Here is a 23,572-nt window from a genome sequence, read left to right on the forward strand (position 1 = left end):
CCACAATCCCAGACAGGGAGGGGTCTGTCTAGACAGGATGGCAGCGGGGGGAGGGAATATCCTCCTGCAACACCCCCTGCTGGCCATGCCCAGCCCCGGGTAGCCCCCAGTCCCCTGCCAGTCAGTTCAGACTCCCACTCGTCCCTTGGGAGTCACATCAGAGGTGGCAGCATCTCAGCGCCAGGTGAGGGGGTCCCTGGGTAACCGGCCGCTCTGCCCCAGAGGTGGCCCCATCTCAGCTCCGGGCGAGGGGTCCCTGTGTCACCAACCGCCGCACCCCAGAGGTGGGCGTATCTCAGCACCGGGCAAGGGGTCCCCGTGTAACCAGCCATCCCACTCCAGAGGTGGCCACATCTCAGCGCTGGGCAAGGGGTCCCTGTGTAACCAGCCACCCCGCCCCAGAGATAGGTGCATCTCAGCGCCGGGGGAAGGGTCCCTGTGTAACCAGCCACCCCGCCCCAGAGATGGGTGCATCTTGGCACTGGGCGAGGGGTCCCTGGTTAACAGGCCGCCCCGCCCCAGAGGTGGCTGCATCTCAGCGCCAGGCGAGGGGTCCCGGTGTCACCAGCCACCCCGCCCCAGAGGTGGCTGCATCTCAGCACCAGGGAAGGGGTCCCTGGATAACCAGCCGCCCCACCCCAGAGGTGGCTGCATCTCAGCGGCAGATCGAGAGTTGGGGTTGAGCGTATAGTCGTCTTTTTATTTCGGAGAAGTTATTATAGTTACACACAGAGATGCAGAAAGATAAATATTGGCTTGTTCTCTACGGGTCGTCCACACAGTCACGGTTGGAACAGAGAGACCAGGATCGAAGCGGCTGGAAGGTGGGTTTTCGGAAACATTTTACCAGGTTGTTGTTGTTGGTTTTTTTTTTTTTTGCTCTTTTGTTTCTTTGATTGGTGGAGGGGGGGGGGTTAAACCATTTCGTTAGAGCTCTAAAGTGCCGTAAAACTAACGAGAGGTGCAATCTAGAACAGAAAGACGAAGGTACATTCGGTAGCGATGCTCGACGCTCACTGAGGACTCAGTGACGAAAGTGCAAAAGAGGTCGCGGAGACGGACAGCTATGTACAAATCAGTGACTGCCCTCCCCTGCCCCCGATCCCCTGCGATCCCCCCTGCAGCTTGGGGGGGGGGGGGAGCGGAACAGGTGCCCAGAATGCCTTTGGTGCGCTCTGCTAATACCCCAACCAGCGCCCTCCTCGGGCACAGCCCAGCAAGCAGAGGGGTGGGAAGGTCCTTGCGATGCAGCGGACGCATGTGTGCGCGATTCTCCCTGCCAGCCAGAAGAGGTGGCTGGGGCGGGTGGGGTGGGGGGGTTGCAATGGTCCTCGCCCTGCAGTGGCGGGCCGCAGGGTGGAATGCAGCCGGGGGGGGTGGCTGGAATGTGCACCACGCTGCACCGAAGTATTGCAGGGGAGGGAGGAATGCTCGTTTTATTGCAGGAACCGGGAGCGACGGGGAGCTGCTGGGTGAGGCAAGGCTTGTGCCGCAGCGGGGAGCGCTGGAAATTGCATGGCTGGGCTGCAGCAGAGCGGGGAGCGTCGCCCGTCGCAGTGCGTCGCCGCGCCGCAGCAGAGCGGGGAGCGTCGCCCGTCGCAGTGCGTCGCCGCGCCGCAGCAGAGCGGGGAGCGTCGCCCGTCGCAGTGCGTCGCCGCGCCGCAGCAGAGCGGGGAGCGTCGCCCGTCGCAGTGCGTCGCCGCGCCGCAGCAGAGCGGGGAGCGTCGCCCGTCGCAGTGCGTCGCCGCGCCGCAGCAGAGCGGGGAGCGTCGCCCGTCGCTACGCGTCGCGGCGCCGCAGCAGAGCGGGGAGCGTCGCCCGTCGCTACGCGCCGCCGCGCCGCAGCAGAGCGGGGTGCGTCGCCCGTCGCAGTGCGTCGCCGCGCCGCAGCAGAGCGGGGAGCGTCGCCCGTCGCAGTGCGTCGCCACGCCGCAGCAGAGCGGGGAGCATCGCCCGTCGCAGTGCGTCGCCGCGCCGCAGCAGAGCGGGGTGCATCGCCCGTCGCAGTGCGTCGCCGCGCCGCAGCAGAGCGGGGTGCGTCGCTCGTCGCAGTGCGTCACCGCGCCGCAGCAGAGCGGGGTGCATCGCCCGTCGCAGTGCGTCGCCGCGCCGCAGCAGAGCGGGGTGCGTCGCCCGTCGCAGTGCGTCGCCGCGCCGCAGCAGAGCGGGGTGCGTCGCTCGTCGCAGTGCGTCGCCGCGCCGCAGCAGAGCGGGGTGCATTGCCGCACTGCAGCAGAACAGGGTGCATTTCCCTGCAGCCCCACAGCGCGCCCACTACTGTGGGGGGTATCAGCCGGCCTGGGAAGGCCCTCAGGGAGATCAAAGCTCCATGCCCAGCAGTGCCCCCTGCTGGCTGGAAAGCTAGGGCGGCGGGGGGTAAGTGATAGAGACCCCGCATCCCTGGAATTGGGGGGGGGGGATTCTCTGCTCCCCTCCCCAGCCCCATAGGGGTCATGGGCGAGTTTGGGGGCGAGGGAGTTTAGGGGTTGGTTTGGGGGCAAGGTTGCGGGGGGGCTGTCCCCATTTCCTCCTTAGCCCCTCCCCACAGGTTGAGCCAGGGAGATCATCCCCCTCCCAGCTACCGGGGTGTATAAATGGGCCGAACCCCAGATTCCCACCCCCCTCAATCCCCCAGGGAAATCCACACACCCCTTTACTCCCCCAAATCTGACCCGCTCTCCTCCTGGGGCAACAAAGGATTCTGGGAGCGGCACAACCCACCCCCCTGCACAGCACAAGTCCTTCATGACCCAGATGTCAAGGGTCAAAGGGGTGCAGACCCCCCCTCCCCATGTCCCCCCATGGAGGTGCATGGGGAAACCAGCACAGGGGAATGGGGGGTGCATGGGGTCCCCCCAAAAGGGGAGGACGGGGAGCTGGCAATTGGAGGGGCAAGATCTGCAGAGTAAGGGGTGACAGGTCCCCCCAAAGATCTGTAATGCAACCCGCTACCCAGAGATTGGATGGTTTAAAATGTGCTGGTTTCAGGGGGCAGAGGGTACATGGGGGGGCCAGATGGATTGGAGTGACAGTGCAGCTGGATAGTAGAGGGGCAGGATTTGGGGCACACAGGCAGGGGAAGCGGACAGGGGGATTTTAGGGACACGGGCAGGGAAGCAGCTTGGGGGGGGCAGAGGAGTGGATTTTAGGAGGGCCGGTGTGGGGAGGGATCGTGGGGGGCTGGGTGGGCCGGGGGGGCTCACCGCAGAGCCCCCCCACTTTTGGAGTCCTTTGAACCACAGTCATTTATTAGGGGTCTCTTTTTAGGGGGATACCCCCCTTTTTCCTATACCACCACCCCCCGCCTTGCCATCGGGGGGGCGGAACTGGCACCTCAGAGCCAGCTCCGGGGTCCCAATTCCTACAAGGGGGGGTGTCCCAGAGGTGAAGGAAGGGGGTGATGGAGAAAGACGGGGGCTGTAATCAGGGGAGGTGCTAGTGCAGTCGGGGGGGGGGGGTCAGTGGCCCAAAACAGAAAATGACTAGTGCAAATGGGAACCCCCCCGATCTTCCCCCAGGGAAGATCTGTGGGGGGGTCGGGTGACAGGGCCCCCTGCTGGGAGAGGCCAGGGGGGCAGGGGGACCAGGGAAGTTTCTGGAAGGGCTGGAGCTGGGTTCCCGGCCCCGAAAGGAAAAAGTGAGTCAGCCGGTCACAGCTCCAAAACACAGCGTCACCCGCTGAGCCTGGCGCCCCGCCAGGGCTGGGAGCGTGGGGGGGGGGGCTGGGGAGGAGGATGGGCGTGGGAGGGCATGGGGGGGTGCCCAGGGCAGGGGAATGGAGGGTACCCAGGACAGGAAGCTGAGGACAGCAGGGGGTGGGGAGGGTACCTGGGGCAAGGGAATGGAGGGTGCATGGGGTACCAGGACAGGGGAATTGGGGTGCCCGGGGCAGGGAAATGGGGGTGCATGGGGTACTGGGCAGGGGATTGGGGGGTACCCAGGGCAGGAAGCTGAGGACAGCAGTGTGGGGAGGGGAGCCCGGGGCAGGTCCCTGCTGGAGTATTAGCGCCCCCTGCTGGAACACTGCTGGAGCGGGTGGGGGGGGGGGGGATTTGCAGTGCATTCTGGGTCAGGGGGCACTGTAGTGCCCCCCCCTCACAGCTGGGATCCCCCACCCCTAAACCACCTCCTTACTCTTTGGGGGGGGCACATAGGGCTCCCCCATCTCCCACATATTGGTCCCTCTCTATAGCCCCTCCTTTGGGGTAACAACCCCCCTCCACCCCACATCTGCCAGCTGCAAGGCCTGGGGGTCAGGGGCAGGGGACTGCGAGGGGAAAGGGGTCCTGAGGACCGTGGGGAGGGGGGGTCCCCAGGAGTCACTGAAGGGGGGGGGAGAGTTGGAGGGGGGACTGATCCATCTGGAGTGACAGCTCACAGCCTAGCTCCAGGATCCCCCCCCGTTCCTTATGTCACACTTCGGGGGGGGGGGCACACGGCTCCAGCGCCCCTCGGCGCCGGGTGCCTCCCCTGCTGGGCCATGCCCCCCCGTCCCACATCGCAACACCAGCACCCCCTCCAGCATCACCCCCCTCCCCCACCCCAGAGCCTAGCCCAGCTCGGGCACCTGCCCCCTTGCCGCTCACAGGAAATTTCCCTTCTTCAGGCGCTCGGGGGCCGGGGGATCCCCGCGGACCACCCCCCGGGGCAGGGCCGCCCCGCCCCCCGCCCCGCTGCCGGCCCCGTGGGCCCCGGCACCAGCCCCGTCCTGGGCCTCGTTCCGGCACGGGTTGACCGAGTAGCCGAAGACGCTGGGCAGGAAAGGGAGGGGCTGACCCTTGTCGTCCGGCAGGACCATGTTCAGTGCCACAGGCAGGGCGGCCAGGTTGGTGAAGTTGTACGGGTAGGCGGCCAGCAGCTGGTGCCCGTACATGAGCGGGTAGGGGTCGGGGTAGAAGCTCACCTTGCCCTCCCCTTCGCCAGCCCCGGCCTTGCCCACGGCATTGAAAGGGAGAGGGCTGGGGTAGGCGAGGAACGCGGGCTTGTCTTCTGCCTCCTTCCGGATCCGGCAGCCCCCGGGCGCCAGCAGGGGCAGGGGGTACTCCTGCACCGGGTACCTCTCTGCGTAGCCACCCACCGCCTCCTCCTCCTCGTGTGGGGCCGGGGCCGGGCTGGTGTGCGAGATGACGGGATCTTGCAAGGAGAGGGCGGCCTGGGGGGCGGGCGGCGCTGGGGCCAGCTCGATACAGCTGGTGGTGGCTTCGGCTAGCGGGGCAGCCGCCTCCTGTGGCCCGCCCGTCTCCGGCGGCATCACCTCTTCCTCCCGGGGCGGCGCTGCCCCCTGACTCTCTGGCGTGGCCGGCTGGCCGGCGGTGCAGGCCTGGCTGGCCTCCGCTGCCGGCGGCTCCCCGCTGGACGACGAGACCTGCATCTCCTGCGTGATTTCCTCCTTGACGGCCGCCGGCTCCGGCTCCTCCGGCTTTTTGGAATAGGCGATGACGGTGGTCAGGGCGGCCGGGCCAGGCTCCCGGCTTTCCCCCTCGTGCCGCTTCATGTGCCGGCTCAGGGCCGCCGCGGTCTTGCAGACCTTGGCACAGTGGGCGCAGGTGAATTTGACCGAGGGCTTGCGGCCCACCCGGTGGGCCGGCGCTGGCGCCGGATCGTCCTTGCCCGGCCGCCCGTGCACCCGCTCGTGTTTCCGCAGCTTCTTCAGCGCCGAGAAGAACTTGCCGCAGGCACCGCACTCGTGTTTCCAATCGGCGCTGCCGCGCCCAGCCTTGTGCGCCGGTTCGGGCGCCGGGGCGTCGGAGCTGCCGGGACTTGGTGAGGCGCGGGTGAGCGCCGGGCTGGGCTCCTCCCTTTCCTCCTCCTCCTCCGCCCGCTTCATCCAGCGCAGGGAACGCAGCTTGCGGCGCCACCGGGAAGACCGCTTCACCTTGGGGACGCCGGAGCCAGCCCCGCCGGAGCCACAGGCCTTCCGCTTGGGCTTGTAGGTGTAGTACGGACGCCAGAGCTGGTCTTCAGCGTCCCGGTCGCTCTCTTCCTCGCCGCTCTCGTTGTGGGCATAGGAGCTGCCAGCCCGTTTGCCAGGAGCCGCTTTCTCGGCCGGCCCGAAATCGAAACGCTTGGGGCCCCTCGGGCTCTTGTCCAGCATCAGGTCGGTCTCGGAGATGCGCCGCTTGACGATGGCCTCTTCGCCGATGCGCACAGTGATCTGGCACAGCGGGGCGCTGCGGCTCTCTGAGGCGGCGCCCACGTAGGCCGGCTTGGCCATGTAGGTCATGGTGCGGCCGGGCCGCAGGCTGCGGGGTTTTGGTGGCTCCCCGCCGCCTGCCTCCTCCGCCGCCTGCTCGGCTGCCTTCTGGGCTTGGATGTACTCCTTCAGCACTTGCTTTTTGAGGGGCTCAGCCGGGGTGGGGCGGGGGGCGGCGGGCGTGCTGTTGTAGGTGATGACCGAGGATGCCTGGCCGCCCCCGCCTCCCACCGAGGTGCTGTGCACGATGACCGAGGCGGCCGGGTGGCCGTAGGCGATGACCGACGGGGCCTCACCGTCCGCCGGCGCCCGCCGCGCCTCCTCTGCCAGGAACGGGGGCGGCCCCGTCTCGTGCCGCTCGGCCGGCGCCGGCAGGAGGAACCGCTCGGCCTCCGGCGCCTCCAAAGTGTTGGCAGATGCGAAGCCAGGCCCCGCCTCCCCACCAGGGCCGGCCGCGGGGTCCCCCTCGCCCAGCGCCACGGGGAGGGGCTGCGGGGGCAGCAGCAGGCCCTCCGGCAGCAGCCCCGGGCTATAGGTCTTGTAGGGTCGCTTCTGGGAGCGCATGGGCAAGAGGCGGTAGAGCTTGAGGGCGTTGAGCCGTGGCTTGTAGCCCCCATTGGGCGTCTTCTCGGAGGAGATGAGTCCCGGGTTGATGCCGTGGAAGGCCTTCTGGTGGGTCTTCAGGTTGTAGTAGGTGACGAATGTCTCCCAGCAGAAGATGCACTGGTAGCGGCGCTCGCCGGTGTGCCACACCTCGTGCTTCGTCCGGTACTCAGCCAGGGCGAAGACTTTGTCGCAGTAGCGGCAGGGGTACTTACGCCGCCAGGAGTGAACGTTGGAGTGGCGCTTGAGGCTGGAGAGGGTCATGTAGGAGCGCTCGCAGACGGTGCAGAAGTAGATGACATGCCCGTCCACCACCTTGACGAAGTGATCCTGCTCCGGGATGTACTCCAGCCGCTGCAGGGCCCGGTGGCGGAAGAGCAGGCCTTTCTTGGAAGACGCCGGTTTGGGCAGCGCCGGTGCGGCGGGAGGAAGGGGCGCCGCTGGGGCCGCCGCCTCCGAGCCGCCCGCCACCGCCGAGCCGCCCACCGCCGCCGCCTCCTCTTCCTCGCCGGCCTCCTTGCAGAGTACCTCATGCGTCTGCAGCCGCTTGACGTGGATGAAGCTCTTGCCGCAGTGGCGGCAGGAGAGGGAGCGCCGGCTCCGGTGCAGTTTCAGGTGGAGGCTCAGGGCGGCCGGCGTGGCGAAGGAGCGGCTGCAGAGCCCGCAGCGGAAGGCGCTGCCTGCCGGCGAGGAAGACGACGGCGCTGGCTCGCCCCCGGCGGCAGGCGGTTCTGCAGCGCCACGCTCCTGCTCCCAGTCCGGGGCGCCCGGCTCGGCAGGCGCCGTGCTTAGGGCGTAGAGGATCTTTGCCGTCTCGGTTTCGTTATCCGCCTCCCGCTGCGGGCTGGGTGGCCGGGCCGGCTCCTGGAGGCAGACGGGGCTGGCGGCCGGCCGCGACGGGCAGGTCAGGTCCACGGGGGAGGCGCAGGATCTCGGGGAGGAGGCCGAGGTGTCTCCGGCGGCCTCGGGGCTCCAGGGCTCGCTCATCTCCTTGGCCTGAGCGGCAGGGTCCAGGTTCTCCAGCCAGGAGATGCCCAGGCGGCGGCCGGCGGCTCCAATCTGCCGGGCGGCGGCCGGGCTGGGCACCGAGAGGCGGGACCGGTAGATGAAGTTGAGGATGTCAGAGAAGACCCCGGCTTGGATGTCGGGCAGCTCCAGCACCTGGGCCGGCTGGCGGCCGGCCAGCTCCTCTGACAGCACCGCCTTGAAGTACGGGCTGCAGGCCGCCAGCACGTTCCTGTGGGCCGGGAACTTGGTGTCTTCGGCAATGATGGTGACGTCGCAGAAGTGGCCCCGCAGCCGCTGCTCATTCAGCTCCACCAGCAGGCAGCGGGAGTGAGCGGCGTCCGAGAGCTCCAGGACCGGAGCCATGGCGCGGCCACAGAGCTGGGGAGGGAGAGACAGGCGTGAGGAGAGCGGGGGCTAGTAGTTAGAGCAGGGGGGGCTGGGAGCCAGGATTCCTGGGTTCTCTCCCCGGCTCTGGGAGGGGACTGGGAGTTGGTGGTTACAGTTGCAGGGCTCGGCGTTGGGGAGGCGGGGTGCCGTGGGTCGGGGAGGCTGGGTGCGCGTCAGTGGAGCTGGATTTGACATCGGTGAGGCTGGGGCGTGGGCCAGAGGTCGGTGTGGGTCAGGCTGGATCACAGGCCGGTGTGGATGGAGCTGGGGGGTCAGGCCGGGCTGGGGGTGCAGGGCGGTGCCGGTCGGCTCAAGCCGCAGTGGGCGTCAGTTGGGCCAGGCCGCAGGCCGTGGCTGGTGTTGGTCGGGCCGAGCTGGGGGTGCCGGTTGGCGTGGGTCAGGCCGGGTTGGGGGCCTGGGTCAGCGAGGGTCAGGCCGGGCTGGGGATGCGGGGCGGTGCCAGTCAGACCAGGCCGCGGTTGACGTCAGTCGGGCCGAGCTGGGGGTGCGGTCTGGAGTCTGTGGGGCCAGGCCAGATGCTGGGGTTAGCATCTGTGGGCCCGGGCCAGAGGTACAGGTGCCCGTCGGAGGGGCCGGGCCAGGCCGGGGGGGTGGCCCGTGGCCGTGCCCGCTGGCTCGGGCCCACTCCTTCCTCCGGGCGGGAGCCATTTTGCACAGGGATTCCCAGCTGGCAGCTAAAATGGCTGAGGGAAGCGGGGGCCGGTGCCAGCTGCGATTAGCAAAGGAGCTGGCCCGGCCCCACTGCCGGCTCGGCCGCTTCCCGCCCCGCCCCCGGGCACACGACCAGCCCCTGGGGCCACCTGCGCCAGCCTGGCACCGGCCGTGCCCAGCCCCACCTCCGGCCAGAGGGCGGGTGGGAACGGGGACGGGGACGGGCCAGGACAGGGTCAGGGAAAGGGCAGGGCAGGCTGGGGCCTGGGAGTCAGTCAGCCAGCCGGCTCCTGCCTGCCCGGCCCAGAGCCGCCTCGTCCCCTCAGCCGCCGCCTCCTCCTCCTCCTCCCTCTGCCCATCCCCTCATCCCTCCTTCCTCTGCCTGTCCCCTCATCCCTCCTCCTTCTTCTCATCCCTCCATCCACTGCCTGTCCCCTAATCCCTCCTTCCCCTCCTCCTCATCCCTCCTTCCTCTGCCCATCCCCTTAGCCTCCTCCTCCTCATCCCTCCTTCCTCTGCCCATCCCCTCAGCCTCCTCCTTCCTCTGCCTGTCCCCTCATCCCTCCTCCTCCTTCTCATCCCTCCATCCACTGCCTGTCCCCTAACCCCTCCTTCCCCTCCTCCTCATCCCTCCTTCCTCTGCCCATCCCCTTAGCCTCCTCATCCCTCCTTCCCCCGGCGCCTCCTCCTCATCATCCCTTCATCTCCTGCTCATCCCCCCTTCTCATCCCTCCTTCCTCTGCCTGTCCCCTCATCCCTCCTCCTTCTTCTCATCCCTCCATCCACTGCCTGTCCCCTAATCCCTCCTTCCCCTCCTCCTCATCCCTCCTTCCTCTGCCCATCCCCTTAGCCTCCTCATCCCTCCTTCCCCCGGCGCCTCCTCCTTCTCATCCCTTCATCCCCTGCTCATCCCCCCCTCCTCATCCCTCCTTCCCCCGGCGCCTCCTCCTCCTCATCCCTCCTTCCTCTGCCCATCCCCTCAGCCTCCTCCTTCTCATCCCTTCATCCCCTGCTCATCCCCCCCTTCTCATCCCTCCTTCCCCCTCCTCCTCCTTCTCACCCTCCTTCCTCTGCCCATCCCCTCAGCCTCCTCATCCCTCCTTCTTCTGTCCGTCCGCTCAGCCTCTCCTCCTCCTCATACCTCCATCCCCTGCCCGTCCCCTCATCCCTCCTTCCCCCTCCTCCTCCTCATCCCTCCTTCCCCTGCCCACCCCTTCATCCCTCATTCCTCTGCCCATCCCCTCCTCCTCATCCCTCCTTCCCCCTCCTCCTCCCTCTGCCTGTTCCCTCATCCCTCTTTCCCCTGCCCATCCCCTCAGCCCTCCTTCCTCTGCCCGTCCCCTCCTCCTCCTTCTCATCCCTCCTTCCTCTGCCCATCCCCTCAGCCCTCCTTCCCCCTCCTCCTCCCTCTGCCTGTTCCCTCATCCCTCTTTCCCCTGCCCATCCCCTCAGCCCTCCTTCCTCTGCCCATCCCCTCAGCCCTCCTCCTCATCCCTCCTTCCTCTGCCCAGCCCCTCAGCCCTCCTTCCTCTGCCTGTCCCCTCCTCCTCCTCATCCCTCTTTCCCCTGCCCATCCCCTCAGCCCTCCTACCTCTGCCCGTCCCCTCCTCCTCCTTCTCATCCCTCCTTCCTCTGCCCATCCCCTCAGCCTCCTCAGCCCTCCTTCCCCTCCTCCTCCTCATCCCTCCTCCCTCTGCCTGTTCCCTCATCCCTCTTTCCCCTGCCCATCCCCTCAGCCCTCCTTCCTCTGCCCATCCCCTCCTCCTCCTCCTCATCCCTCCTTCCTCTGCCCAGCCCCTCAGCCCTCCTTCCTCTGCCTGTCCCCTCCTCCTCCTCATCCCTCTTTCCCCTGCCCATCCCCTCAGCCCTCCTTCCTCTCCCTAGAGGTGGCGGGAGGCTCTGGGACGCGCGGGGGGGGGGGGGGGGGAGAAATTTACCCCACCCCTGCACCCACCGAGGACACATCCCTCCCGGGCCAAACCGCAGGCACATGTTACCATGGAGACCTGGGCAACTGGGTCTAGAACAAAACACGAGGGGGCCTAGATGCAGCCGGCGTTGCCACGGAGACCCGGGCCGAGGAATCTAAGCCGGGGTGAATTGCCCCTTACCTGTGGGAGGTGCCCTCATCGACTACGGCTTCCTGCCCCACGGCTCCTCCACTCTGCCTCTCCCCGGACAGGATCCACTGTGGGGAAACGCCAAGGGTTAGGTGCTGAGACCCACTGCAGGAGCGGGGGGCTGGGAGCCAGGACTCCTGGGTTCTATTCCTGACTCACTTTTTGTCCCTGGGTGAATCTCATCTCTTCTCCCCCTGTGCCTCAGTTTCCCCTCACTGTAAACCAGGGTAGCAGTGTGACTGATCGTGTGGGGGGTAACGCACACCCGTCACTCTCATTGCATCCTGCTCTGGGGGTGTCTGAAGCAGCGAGTCTGGGCCCGGCGTGGGGGGGCGCAGACCCAATTGGGTGGTTTTCATTTTCTATTAAAGCCCCAGCTTGAAAGCTTTCGTCACTGGGAGAGAAAACGCGGGGGAAAGGGACCCAGCTACGGGCCCAGACCCCAGAACAAAAAATAATTATACACCAAGGCCCAGGTTTAAAATCCGGGGGGTTTACACATGCGAGGTTGAGCGCAAGGATGAAGCAGGATCAGGGTTTCCCGGACAAGAGGGGCCTGGATTCGATGATCCGTCTCTTCCTAGCCCAAACCTCCGCATTTGCCGCTCCCAGTTGCCCCACCCGGGCGAAGTTTTTTGGCAGTGAATTTCCCCCCTCCTCCTTCCGAAAAATACAGGGAATACAGGTCATCCAGAACCCCAGCCCCGTGCTCTACCCACTAGGCCCCGCCACCTGCCGGTTAAAACCCAGCTGCCTCCGTCTTTCACTGCCCTGCGGAGATTTCCCTGAGCTGACGACTTTGCGCATCTTCCGGCGGTTAAACGTTGGAAAGAGAGCACCATGTTAAACAGGGGGAAACTGAGGCACGGCACGGGGAAAGCGACTTGGCCAGCGACAGGACTCCTGGGTTCTATCCCTGGCTCACGTGTCTAGTACCCAGGGCGCACGGCCTCCAAAAACGACTGATAATTAAATCATAAAATTATGAACGAATGGGCCCTGATGAAGGGGGACCGGCACAGAACGGCCTAACATGGGACACTGATAGGGGATCGGGTAATTGAGACTCTAGGAACATTGAATTAATTATGATTAATACTGTTCTTAATTACTGCCTTGGGGCAGCACCTGGGAGCCCCAGTCACCCGACTCCCCTTTGCGCAAGGGGCTGTACACACAAAGGACAAACAGATGATCCCAGGCCCAGCGATCAGTGAATTACTCGGGTTTATTTATAGGGGACACCTTCCTTCTGCTGGTCTCAGAGGGGAATTAATGAATGAAGCCCCCACATGGGACGAGGAAGGACAGCCAGCCCAATTTTATAGGTGGGGAAACTGAGGCACGGAGGGGAAGGGATTTTTCGGAGCACATCACTCAAAGAAGAACCCAGGAGTCCTGACTCCCAGCCCCCCCACTCTAACCACTAGCCTCCACTCCCTTCCTAGAGCTGGGGAGAGAACCCAGGAGTCTTGGCTCCCAGCCCCCCTGCTCTAACTCACCAGCCCCCACTCCCCTCCCAGTGCCGGGGAGAGAACCCAGGAGTCCTGGCTCCCAGCCCCCCTGCTCTAACCCCCAGCCCCCACGTCCCTCCCAGAGCTGGGGAGAGAACCCAGGCGTCCTGGCTTCCAGTCCCGTACCAAGGTCACATGGTGGGTAACATGTTACTAATTAAGGGGCGGCTCCAGCTCCCGGCTGAATTCAAAGGGAGCCTCCCCCACACCCCTCCCGTGGGGCTCCCAACATCCCACCAGCTAAGCAAACACTGCGGTGGTGGGGAGGGTGGGCTGGGCTGGGGGATTATAAACGATCCCCGCGTCTTTCCGGAGACAGCCTGGGATCTCGGCCGAGCAGCCGTCGCGTTACATTAACAACGCGGCCTGACGCTGGAGGGGCCCAGCCAGGCGGACAGAGACACACACACACGCACAGACACACACACAAAATCCCCAGCAGCCAAACAAAACCTTCCGCCACACTGTCATCGGCCAGCGGCACCCGCAGGTTGCAACGAATCCAGGCAAATGGATCACGGGCTGGCGGAGCAGCTGGATACGTGTTAGAAACCGGAGAGGCGGGTGCGTGTCAGTGGTACAGGCTCCGAGACCGGAGCGGGGGGGGGGAGGGGTAGCCCAGCTACACCGTGACGTAACTGGTGTGCGTGTCCCAGATACAGCCAGAGCTAATTGGAGACGGTGGGGAGCTGTATCGCAGGCTGTCGGGATTAAAATTCAAAAGGGGGGGGTGGGTACAGTCGGATATAATCAGGGTTGAGGTGGGTGACGTGTCACAGCTACACTCTGATATAAATGGTGGGGGGTGTCTCCCCCCCCAAGCTACAGTTGGAGTTAATCAAGAGACGGTGGGGAGGTATATCACAGCTACGTGCTGATTAATATGGGGGGGGGGAGCGCGTTGTTTCTCTAGGTACAGTCAGAGGTAATCACAAGTGGAAGAAAAGGTACACTCTGAGGTAACCAGGCTGTTTACAGTCGAAGCTAATCAGACATGGGGAGGAGGTGTATCACACCTACAGTCCGATGTAAGGGGGGGGGGGGAGTGTGTGCCCCTGATACAGTCAGGAACAATCAAAGATGGGGAGAAGGTGTATCACACCTACAGTCTGATGCAAATGGTGTGTATGTTTGTCCCGGGGACCGTCAGAAGTACTTAGAGATAGGGGAAGGTGTATCACTGCTACATTCTGATGTAACCGGGGGGCAGGTCCCGAGGTGCGGTCTGATGAAGTTGCTGTGTGTTTCATTTGACACAAGATAGGTCTGGGGGTAAGTTTTACATACGGTTTGATGTTTCTGGGATGCACATCAGGTAGGGCGTGATGTATTTGATGTATGTGTGTAAGAATAGCAAGAGCTAGAAATGGAAGTACAACGTGCTTTAACTGGTCCGTGTGTGTGTGTCACAATACCATCACAAGTAATTGGCGTGTATGCATTAGATATAACGTAATGTAATTAGGGCGTAGGTGCCAGGTACAATCTCACGTAATTGGAGTGCATGGGTCAGGTACAATCTGACAACTGAGTTGTATGTGTCAAGTACAGTGTGCTGTCACAGCTGTATACGTCAGGTACAGTGTGATGTAATCGGTCTGTCTCTCACAGGTACAGTGTGATGTAACAGGAGTGTACATTCAGGTACAGTCAGACATAATTGGGGGGGTGTCAGGTACAGAATGATGTGACTGGGGTGTGTATGAGGAATACAGTCGGACGTCGTTGGGGGCAGGCACGAGGAATACACTCTCAGGACATGAGGTGTACATGCCGAGTACAGTCTGACAGCATCGGGGGCATCCCTGTCACAGCTGTGCTGGAAATCTGGGGCCCTTAAATCCCTCCCGACCACGTCAACCCCTCGCTGCAAAAAACAGCGCTCAATCAAATGGACCCCTGAACAAAACCCTTCACCAAAAACTACGCATTGCCATAGAAACCACAAACTGCTGTTTTTCCCTTACCCTCCCCCTCCCCAGCCACAGCGACTGACAGATCTGTTTCCTCCCTCACCTACCTGCCAAGACCTGAGAGCTGGGTCAGGCGGTCCCCATGGCAACAGCCTATGACGTCCCCAATAGCAGGAGGAGCCCTGCTCTCTGGGGATGAGGATGTCACCTGCTGTTGCTGTGGTAACGGCCCCAGAACCCAGGTCTTGGCAGGGGAAAGACCTTTAACCTGGCCAGTACAGAATATTGACAGCCCAACACCCGCATCACGCACACCCCAAGCCAATAGGATGCAAGCGAGGGGATGCACTCGGCTCACCTGGATACTCGTTGGCTGAGCTGGCTGTGATGTCACCAGGCCCCTTCCCATGTCAACCCTTGTGATTCAGCTGGGATCTGCGTTAAAGAAACAGCCCCTACAAAAATGTTCTCCAAGCAAAATGCCCCTTTAAAAGGAGGGGTGTGATCAAACACACTGTACAAACACACACGCACACACTGCACGCACACACAGTACAGACAACCTCCCACAAACACACTGGACAAACACAAACACACTGCAAATCTCTCTCTCTCACACACACACACACGAATACACTCACACCCAGAACAGACAACCCCTACACCGCACGCGTGCGCACACACACAATACTGACAGACCCATACCAAGCACCACACCCACTGATGCTGTACACAACCGCACACCGAGATGTTGGCACAAACGTGTTGTCACACAAATACATGGGATACAGCATACCAAACACGGACAATCGGACACAGTTCAGTAAGACTTTACACTCCTGCGGCATCACACGCAATAACAGATTCACCCGCTGTACACATGCAACATGCACACCCTCGCCAACACACCCAGACACACACTAATTCACAAACACACCCTTGTAGGCCTGTACCATACACAAACTTCCTAATACTCTCTATACACAGACACTCAACACCTCTACCCCTATATTACCTCTACAGTGCGTACACTCACACTCCAAATACACAAACACACACTGATTCCTATGCTCTACACCTGCACATACACACACTTCACATACAAACAACAACATACCTACGCTGTACATACCAGCACATCAGAACATATGTTCACAAGCATCCATACCTGTAGGGTACACACCCAGACACCAGACACTGACAAACACACACCCATCCATCACATGCACACACAAACGTATTCATTGTACAAACACTCGCAAACACACTCACCCTACTTGCAAGCATACCAACTGAATACGCAAATGCACACTTATTCACACGCACACCATACAAACACACATAGGTACACTCATTCACTCATGTTCTACATACACAAATACACTCACCGTTACACAAATATATTCCTGTTTGCATGCCCATTGTACAAACAAGGCCACACATTCACCAACACACCCTTACATGGTACACACCCAAATACAGCCTCACTCTCACACACCCCCAAATGCACACCTGTTCACCTGCACACTGTACAAAGGCACACTTATCCTGTCAGCCACTCACAAGCACACCCACGGCACATGCACACTCACATTGTACACGCCCACGCTACACCCACAAACGCACACTCATTCACAAACCCACCCACGGTACACACGCAAATCCATACTCGTTCACATCCGCTGCAGAAACACACACACACAAAGGCGCATCCACGAACACACGCTCACAAGCGCAGCCTGCACGCACGTACACATGCTCCCCCCCCCCGGAGACACACACACACGCACGCCTGACACAGACTGAGCACTCACTAGCCGACTGAACTGTTTTTGCACTAGGACAGCCTCACACTGGGGTGAATTTCAAACATGTTGAACAAAACCCGTCTGCAATTCCCCATCCCTTACATCTGGAATATCTTAAACTCCTCTCTCTTGGCCGCCCGCCGCCCCGGCCCTGGCCGGGGATCCAGGCTGATCTCACCATTAATCAGTGAGCAGATGGATCAGTAAGAGGATGGGAGACCCAGGGTGCTGCAGGGAGAGGGGTGGGGGGCTCAGCAGGGGGCACTCTCCCCCCAGCAGTCAGCACTGAGCCCGGTGCTGCAGCGCCAGGCGAGGGGTCCCTGTATTAACGGCCGCCCCACCCCAGAGCTGGCCGCATCTCAGTGTCAGGCGAGAGGGCATCGTCCCGGACTTTTTAACGCCAGCCCTTCCCGCTCCTCCTGACCTGCCCGCTGGGTAGCGAGTGCAGATGGTGGCGGGTCTCTCGGATTTGTGGCCGGGTTTATCCCAACGGCTCCCACCCAGAGCCAGGCAGGGCCGCCGGGGGGCGGGGGGAATCCAGGCGGCAACGGGGCCCCAGTGGCGGGATTTACACGGCTGCTGTTTTCCGTGGAGAAGTGACCTTTCCCTCCGGGAAACGCAAGAGGCCTGAGTCATAGGGACTGAGGGAGAGAGGCCGGCGGCTGCCAGATCAAAGGGGCGGAAAGGCTCCAGGGGACCAGGGACAAAAGACACACACACACACACACACACACACACACACACGGCTTGCCTTGCTCGGATCAGCCACCAGCAGCCCGGAGCCGTGTCTTGACCCGGGGGTGCTGGGGAAGGGAGACAACCCCCCTCTCTCTGACACCCCCCCCACACATATCATCCACACAAACAGGGGCACACCCCACCTGTCCTCAGAAGAACACCCCACACACACATGCACACTGGGGGGGGGGGCGAGTAGGAGTCGTACAGGCCCAAACGCCCCTGCTCCTCGGATTGGAGCCATATACCCCACCCCACCAGTCCCATACGCCACCCCCACCAGACCGGTCCCATAAGACCCCCCCCCCACTTGTTCTTCAATCCCCCACCCCCCATGCAGCTCCTGGCACCCTCTGGCCCATCCCACATCCACCCAGACCAGGCCCTGGTCCCCCCCCTGGACTCCTCCCCAGTCCTCGGCCTTGTCTTCACCCCAGACCCGGACCCCCTCCATGTTCTGCTTCCTGGCCCCATTTGCTGGCCCTGAGGCCCACGAGCGCAGTATGCACAAACACAAACTTGCCCCCTCCATTGCCCATCCCACACACACAACCAGCACCCCACAGACGCACCCACACGCAGCACCGAACAGACACAAGCGCACAGCACCACACACGGCCCTGCATACACTCAATCACACTTGACACCCCACGGACACGCACACACCGGCACTGCCGACACACAAGCACGCAGCACCACACGCACAGACCCATAAGCACACCCCACACACGCGCAGCACCGAACAGACACAGAAGCACCCAGCACTACACACACAGAGCACCCAGCACTACACACAGAGCATCACACAGAGATGCAGCACCGCACAGACCCACAAGCATACCACACACACACAGCGCCACACAGATAAAAGCACTTCACACACGCAGCACCGCACAGACCCACAAGCATACACCCCACACACATGCAGCACCGCACAGACCCACAAGCACACGCCCCACACACACACCCCACACACGCAGCACCGCACAGACACATAATCACATAGCACCGCACAGACACACAAACACCACACACAACCCCACGCACACACTCACCCATGGCACCGAACCCGCATGCCCGTCCATGGTACCACCCAGACACACGCAGCACCGCACACACACAGGGCAGTGTGTCATACATACGACCAGCAACGCACAAACACACACGCAGTCACAAGGGCCTGTCATTAATTAATTTCTAAGGAGAACCACACCAGGCCCCGGCTGCAGCCACCCCCCACCCCTCCTCCTCACAGCAGCAGTGCAGTGTGCACGGAGGGGAGGGGTGTAACAGGCCATGGGGTGTGCGGTTGTGTTTGTGTTGTGTTTGTGATGGGTGTGTTTGTGTTGGAGGGACGTGCGACAGGGCAATGTAGTGGGGTGGGGGGGTAGGGCAGTGAGGGGCCTGCGTAAGGGAGCGAAGGGGACATGTGAGGGGTGTAGGGCGGTGAGGCGGATGTGTGAGCTGAAGGGGGTGTAGGGTGGTGAGCGGTGTGTGTGAGGATGTAGGGCAGTGAGGGGTTTGTGAGGTGAAGGGGGTGTGAGGGTGTAGGGTGATGAGCAGTGTGTGTGAGGGGTATGTATGAGGGTGTAGGGCAGTAAGGGGTGTGTGTGATATGAGTGTGTAAGGGGTGTGTGTGCGGGGTGAAAGATGTGTGGGTGAAGGATGTGTCTATAGGGGAAGGGGATGTGCAGGGAGGGCATGTGAGCGGTTAGGGTAAGGGGTGTGTGTAAGGCGGTAGGGAGGTGTGTATGAGGTGAAGGGGGTGTGTATGAGGTGAAGGGGGGTGTGTATGAGGTGAAGGGGGGTGTGTATGAGGTGAAGGGGGGGGTGAGGGTGTAGAGGGTTGAGGGTTGTGGGGAAAGGCTACGGGGTGAGGAGGCATGAGGGATGCAGGCAATGACTGCGTTTCTGAGGGGTGGGAAATGACCCTATGTGCCAGGTGTGTCATGTGGGGGGTACAGTGGGGTGGGGGGACAAGGGAGGGGTCGCAGCAGAGGGTGGGGGCACGGGGGGTACAGTCGGGGTGGGGGGACAAAGGAGGGGTCGCAGCAGCATGTGGGGCACAGGGGGGTACAGTCGGGGTGGGGTACAAGGGAGGGGTTACAGCAGAAGGTGGGGGCGCGGGGGGTACGGTCAGGGTGGGGGGACAAAGGAGGGGTCGCAGCAGGGTGTGAGGGCGCGGAGGTACAGTTGGGGTGCGGGTACAAAGGAGGGGTTGCAGCAGCGTGTGGGGTGCAGGGGGTACAGTCGGGGGTGGGGGTACAAAGGAGGGGCCGCAGCAGCGTGTGGGGGCGCGGGGGGTACAGTCGGGGTGGGGGTACAAGGGAGGGGTTGCAGCAGGGTGTGGGGGCGCAGGGGGTAGAGTCAGGGTGGGGGTACAAGGGAGAGGTTGCAGCAGAGGGTGGGGGTACTCAGGAGGGGTTGCAGCAGCATGTGGGGGTGCAGGAGGTACAGTCGGGGTGGGGGTACAAGGGAGGGGCTGCACCAGGGTGTGGGGGCGCGGGGGGGTACAGTCGGGGTGGGGGTACAAGGGGAGGGGTCGCAGCAGAGGGTGGGGGCGCGGGGGTATAGTTGGGGTGGGGGGTACTAAGGAGGGGTCACAGGGGGTACACTCGCGGTGGGGGGTACTAAGGAGGGGTTGCAGCAGAGGGTGGGGGCGCAGAGGGTACAGTCAGGGTAGGGGTACAAGGGAGGGGCTGCAGCAGGGTGTGGGGGCGCAGGGGTACATGGGAGAGGTGCAGTGGAGGGGTACAGGTGGAGGCAACGTACAACGGGGCCCACGAGGGGTCAGAAGGGCCAGGGGAGGAGGTACGTGGGAGAATCGGGGAGCAAGGAAGTTAGAAGGGGTGAGGGCAGTAGGGTTTTGGGGGGGCTGTTGGGGGGTTACATTAGGGTGGGTGCAATAGGGGTGGCGGGAGGCAGTACGAGGGGGCACTTTTAACCCTTTGACATCAGCAGGGGGGAGAGGGCAGTGGGGGGTGTGACAGCAGGGGAGGGGGAGGGGGAGGGGATGGTGGCAACGAGGGGGGTGTGACAGTGGGGGGGGCAGAGGGGCGTGACAGCAAACGGGGCAGCAGGGGGGTGCAAGGGGGCGCAAGGGGGCGGCGGGGGGGTGCACTGGTGGTGTGAGGGAGGCAGTGGTCTGGATCCTCCCCCGCCCCGCTGGTCTCCACACACACACACACCCCCGAGCCCCAGCAGGACCCTGCCCTCCGCCGCCTGGACGCCCCCTTGCCCCTACCAGGGGCTCCCTGAGTGCCCTGGCCAACCCCCCAGTACCCCCCACTTTCCCCGCGGGGGAAGGAGCTGAGAATGGCTCAGGGACCCCCCCACACACACTGGTGACCTCTTTGGGTCCCCCCATAGCCTGGGGCGGGGAGTAGCTGGGGGGGAGGCCTGCGGGCCGGAGGGGGGTGCTGGGGAGACCCAGGGGAGATGGGAGGGTGCTGGGGGGAAGTACAGGGGTGACCCGAGGGGGTCCCAGGCCTACCTGCGCTGGCAAGGGATGGGGGGACGACAGTGTCAGGCCGGGGGCAGGGTCCCAGGAGGAACAAGGCAGGGGGATCCCGGGGGGGTTCCGGGCGGGTGCGGGGAACTGGGGGGGTGCGGAGGGGTGGCAGGAGCAGGAGGGGGCAGACGGGGGGGTGCTGGGGGGAGTGGGGTGTGCATGGGGGGGCTGGAGCGGGGAGGGTCCCGAGCAGTGACAGACGCTGGGGGGGGCTGGAGCGGGGGGCTCAAGGGGGTGTGACAGGAGCGGGGGGGAACTCCGGGGGGGGGGGGTTCTGGGGGAGGGCTCCGGCTGGTGTGGGGGGTCCGTGGGGGGGGTCAAGGGGGGTGACGGGATCGGGGGGCTCCGAGGGAGCAGGGAGGGTCCCGAGCAGTGACAGACGCTGGGGGGGGCTGGAGCGGGGGGCTCAAGGGGGTGTGACAGGAGCGGGGGGGGATCCTGGGGGGGGAACTCCGGGGGGGTTCTGGGGAGGGCTCCGGCTGGTGTGGGGGGTCCGTGGGGGGGTCAAGGGGGTGACGGGATCGGGGGGCTCCGAGGGAGCGGCGGGGGGCCAGAGGCGCGAGGGGGGGGGCCGGGAGGGGTGACGCCAGCGGGGGCTCCGAGGGGGGTCCCGGGGGGGACGAAAGTGGGGAGGGCGCTGGGGGGGCCGAGGGGGGTGCGGGGGTGACGCCGGCGGGGGCTCCGAGGGGGGGCCCGGGAGCGGGGGGGCCGGGGGGGGCCGCGGGGAGGTGAGAGGCGCGGGGGGGTCCCGGGGGGGCCGGTCGGTACCTGGGCTCCCCGCGGCCGCTGCAGCCCAAGATGGAGGCGCCGCCCCGGCCCGTCCCGCCCAGCGGCAGCCGCGGCGCTGGCGTGTGAAGGCTCCGCTCCGGCCCGGCCCCGCCCCGAGCCCCGCTCCGCTCCCAGCCCGGCCTGCGTCACACACACACACACACACACACACACACCCCGACACACACACCCCGCCTGCGTCACACACACACACACCCCGACAGACACACACCGCCTGCGTCACACACACACACCCCGACACACACACACACACCCCGACACACACACCCCGCCTGCGTCACACACACACACACACACCCCGACACACACACACACCCCGACACACACACCCCGCCTGCGTCACACACACACACACCCCGACACACACACACACACACCCGACACACACACCCCGCCTGCGTCACACACACACACACCCCGACAGACACACACACACCCCGACACACACACACCGCCTGCGTCACACACACACACACCCCGACAGACACACACACACCCCGACACACACACACCGCCTGCGTCACACACACACACACACACCCCGACACACACACACACACACCGCCTGCGTCACACACACACCCCGACACACACACACACACCCCGACACACACACACCGCCTGCGTCACACACACCCCCCGACACACACACACACACCCCGACACACACACCCCGCCTGCGTCACACACACACACACACCGACACACACACCCCGCCTGCGTCACACACACACACACCCCGACACACACACACACACCCCGACACACACACCCCGCCTGCGTCACACACACACACACCCCGACAGACACACACACACCCCGACACACACACACCGCCTGCGTCACACACACACACACCCCGACAGACACACACACACCCCGACACACACACACCGCCTGCGTCTCACACACACACACACACACCCCGACACACACACACACACCGCCTGCGTCACACACACACCGCCTGCGTCACACACACACACACACCCCGACACACACACCCCGCCTGCGTCACACACACCCCCCGACACACACACACACACCCCGACACACACACCCCGCCTGCGTCACACACACACACACACACACCGACACACACACCCCGCCTGCGTCACACACACACACACCCCGACAGACACACACACACCCCGACACACACACACCGCCTGTGTCACACACACACACACACACCCCGACACACACACACACACACACACACCGACACACACACACCGCCTGCGTCACACACACACACACCCCGACACACACACACCGCCTGCGTCACACACACACACACACACACCAACACACACACACCGCCTGCGTCACACACACACACACACCGACACACACACACCGCCTGCGTCACACACACACACCCCGACACACACACACACCCCGACACACACACACACCGCCTGCGTCACACACACACACCCCGACCACACACACACCCGCCTGCGTCACACACACACACACACACACACCGACACACACACACACCGCCTGCGTCACACACACACACACACACACACCCCGACACACACCCCGCCTGCGTCACACACACACCCACACCGACACACACACACACCCCGCCAGCGTCACACACACACACACACCCCGACACACACACACACACCGCCTGCATCACACACACACACCGACACACCGACACACCCACACACACCCGCCTGCGTCACACACACACACACACACACACACACCGACACACACACACACCGCCTGCGTCACACACACACACACACCGACACACACACACCGCCTGCGTCACACACCGACACACACACACCGCCTGCGTCACACACACACACACACCCGACACACACACACCGCCTGCGTCACACACACACACACACACCCCGACACACACACACCGCCTGCGTCACACACACACACCCCGACACACACACACCGCCTGCGTCACACACACACACACCCCGACACACACACACACCCCGACACACACACACCGACACACACACACACCCCGACACACACAACCCCGACACACACACACCGCCTGCGTCACACACACACACACACCCCGACACACACACACCGCACTGCGTCACACACACACACACACACACCCCGACACACACACACCGCCTGCGTCACACACACACACCCCGACACACACACACCACCTGCGTCACACACACACACACCCCGACCACACACACACACCCCGACACACACAACCGACACACACACCGCCTGCGTCACACACACACACCCCGACACACACACACACCGCCTGCGTCACACACACACACACCCCGGACACACACA

General features: G+C 63.7%; 1 protein-coding gene across 6 annotated transcripts; it reads right to left on the reverse strand.

Moving 5' to 3' along the window:
- Window positions 1-679: 679 nt before the first annotated feature.
- Window positions 680-21,394, reverse strand: LOC101943931 (zinc finger and BTB domain-containing protein 4). 6 transcript variants are annotated; one of them, XM_065569242.1, is made up of 4 exons: window positions 21,236-21,394; window positions 14,769-14,845; window positions 10,975-11,051; window positions 680-8,182 (listed from the first exon to the last, which is right to left on the reverse strand). In XM_065569242.1, the coding sequence occupies exon 4, from the start codon at window positions 8,165-8,167 to the stop codon at window positions 4,583-4,585; it is 3,585 nt and encodes a 1,194-aa protein (XP_065425314.1). In that variant the 5' UTR covers window positions 8,168-8,182; window positions 10,975-11,051; window positions 14,769-14,845; window positions 21,236-21,394; the 3' UTR covers window positions 680-4,582. The 6 variants fall into 6 exon arrangements, with proteins under 6 accessions (XP_065425314.1, XP_065425316.1, XP_065425315.1 ...); XM_065569244.1 differs by lacking the exon at window positions 21,236-21,394 and adding an exon at window positions 20,450-20,500; XM_065569243.1 differs by lacking the exon at window positions 21,236-21,394 and adding an exon at window positions 18,012-18,946.
- Between the last annotated feature and the right edge of the window lie 2,178 nt (window positions 21,395-23,572).

This window comes from Chrysemys picta, chromosome 16 (assembly GCF_011386835.1).
Source record: "Chrysemys picta bellii isolate R12L10 chromosome 16, ASM1138683v2, whole genome shotgun sequence".
NCBI classification, from domain to species: domain Eukaryota; kingdom Metazoa; phylum Chordata; order Testudines; family Emydidae; genus Chrysemys; species Chrysemys picta.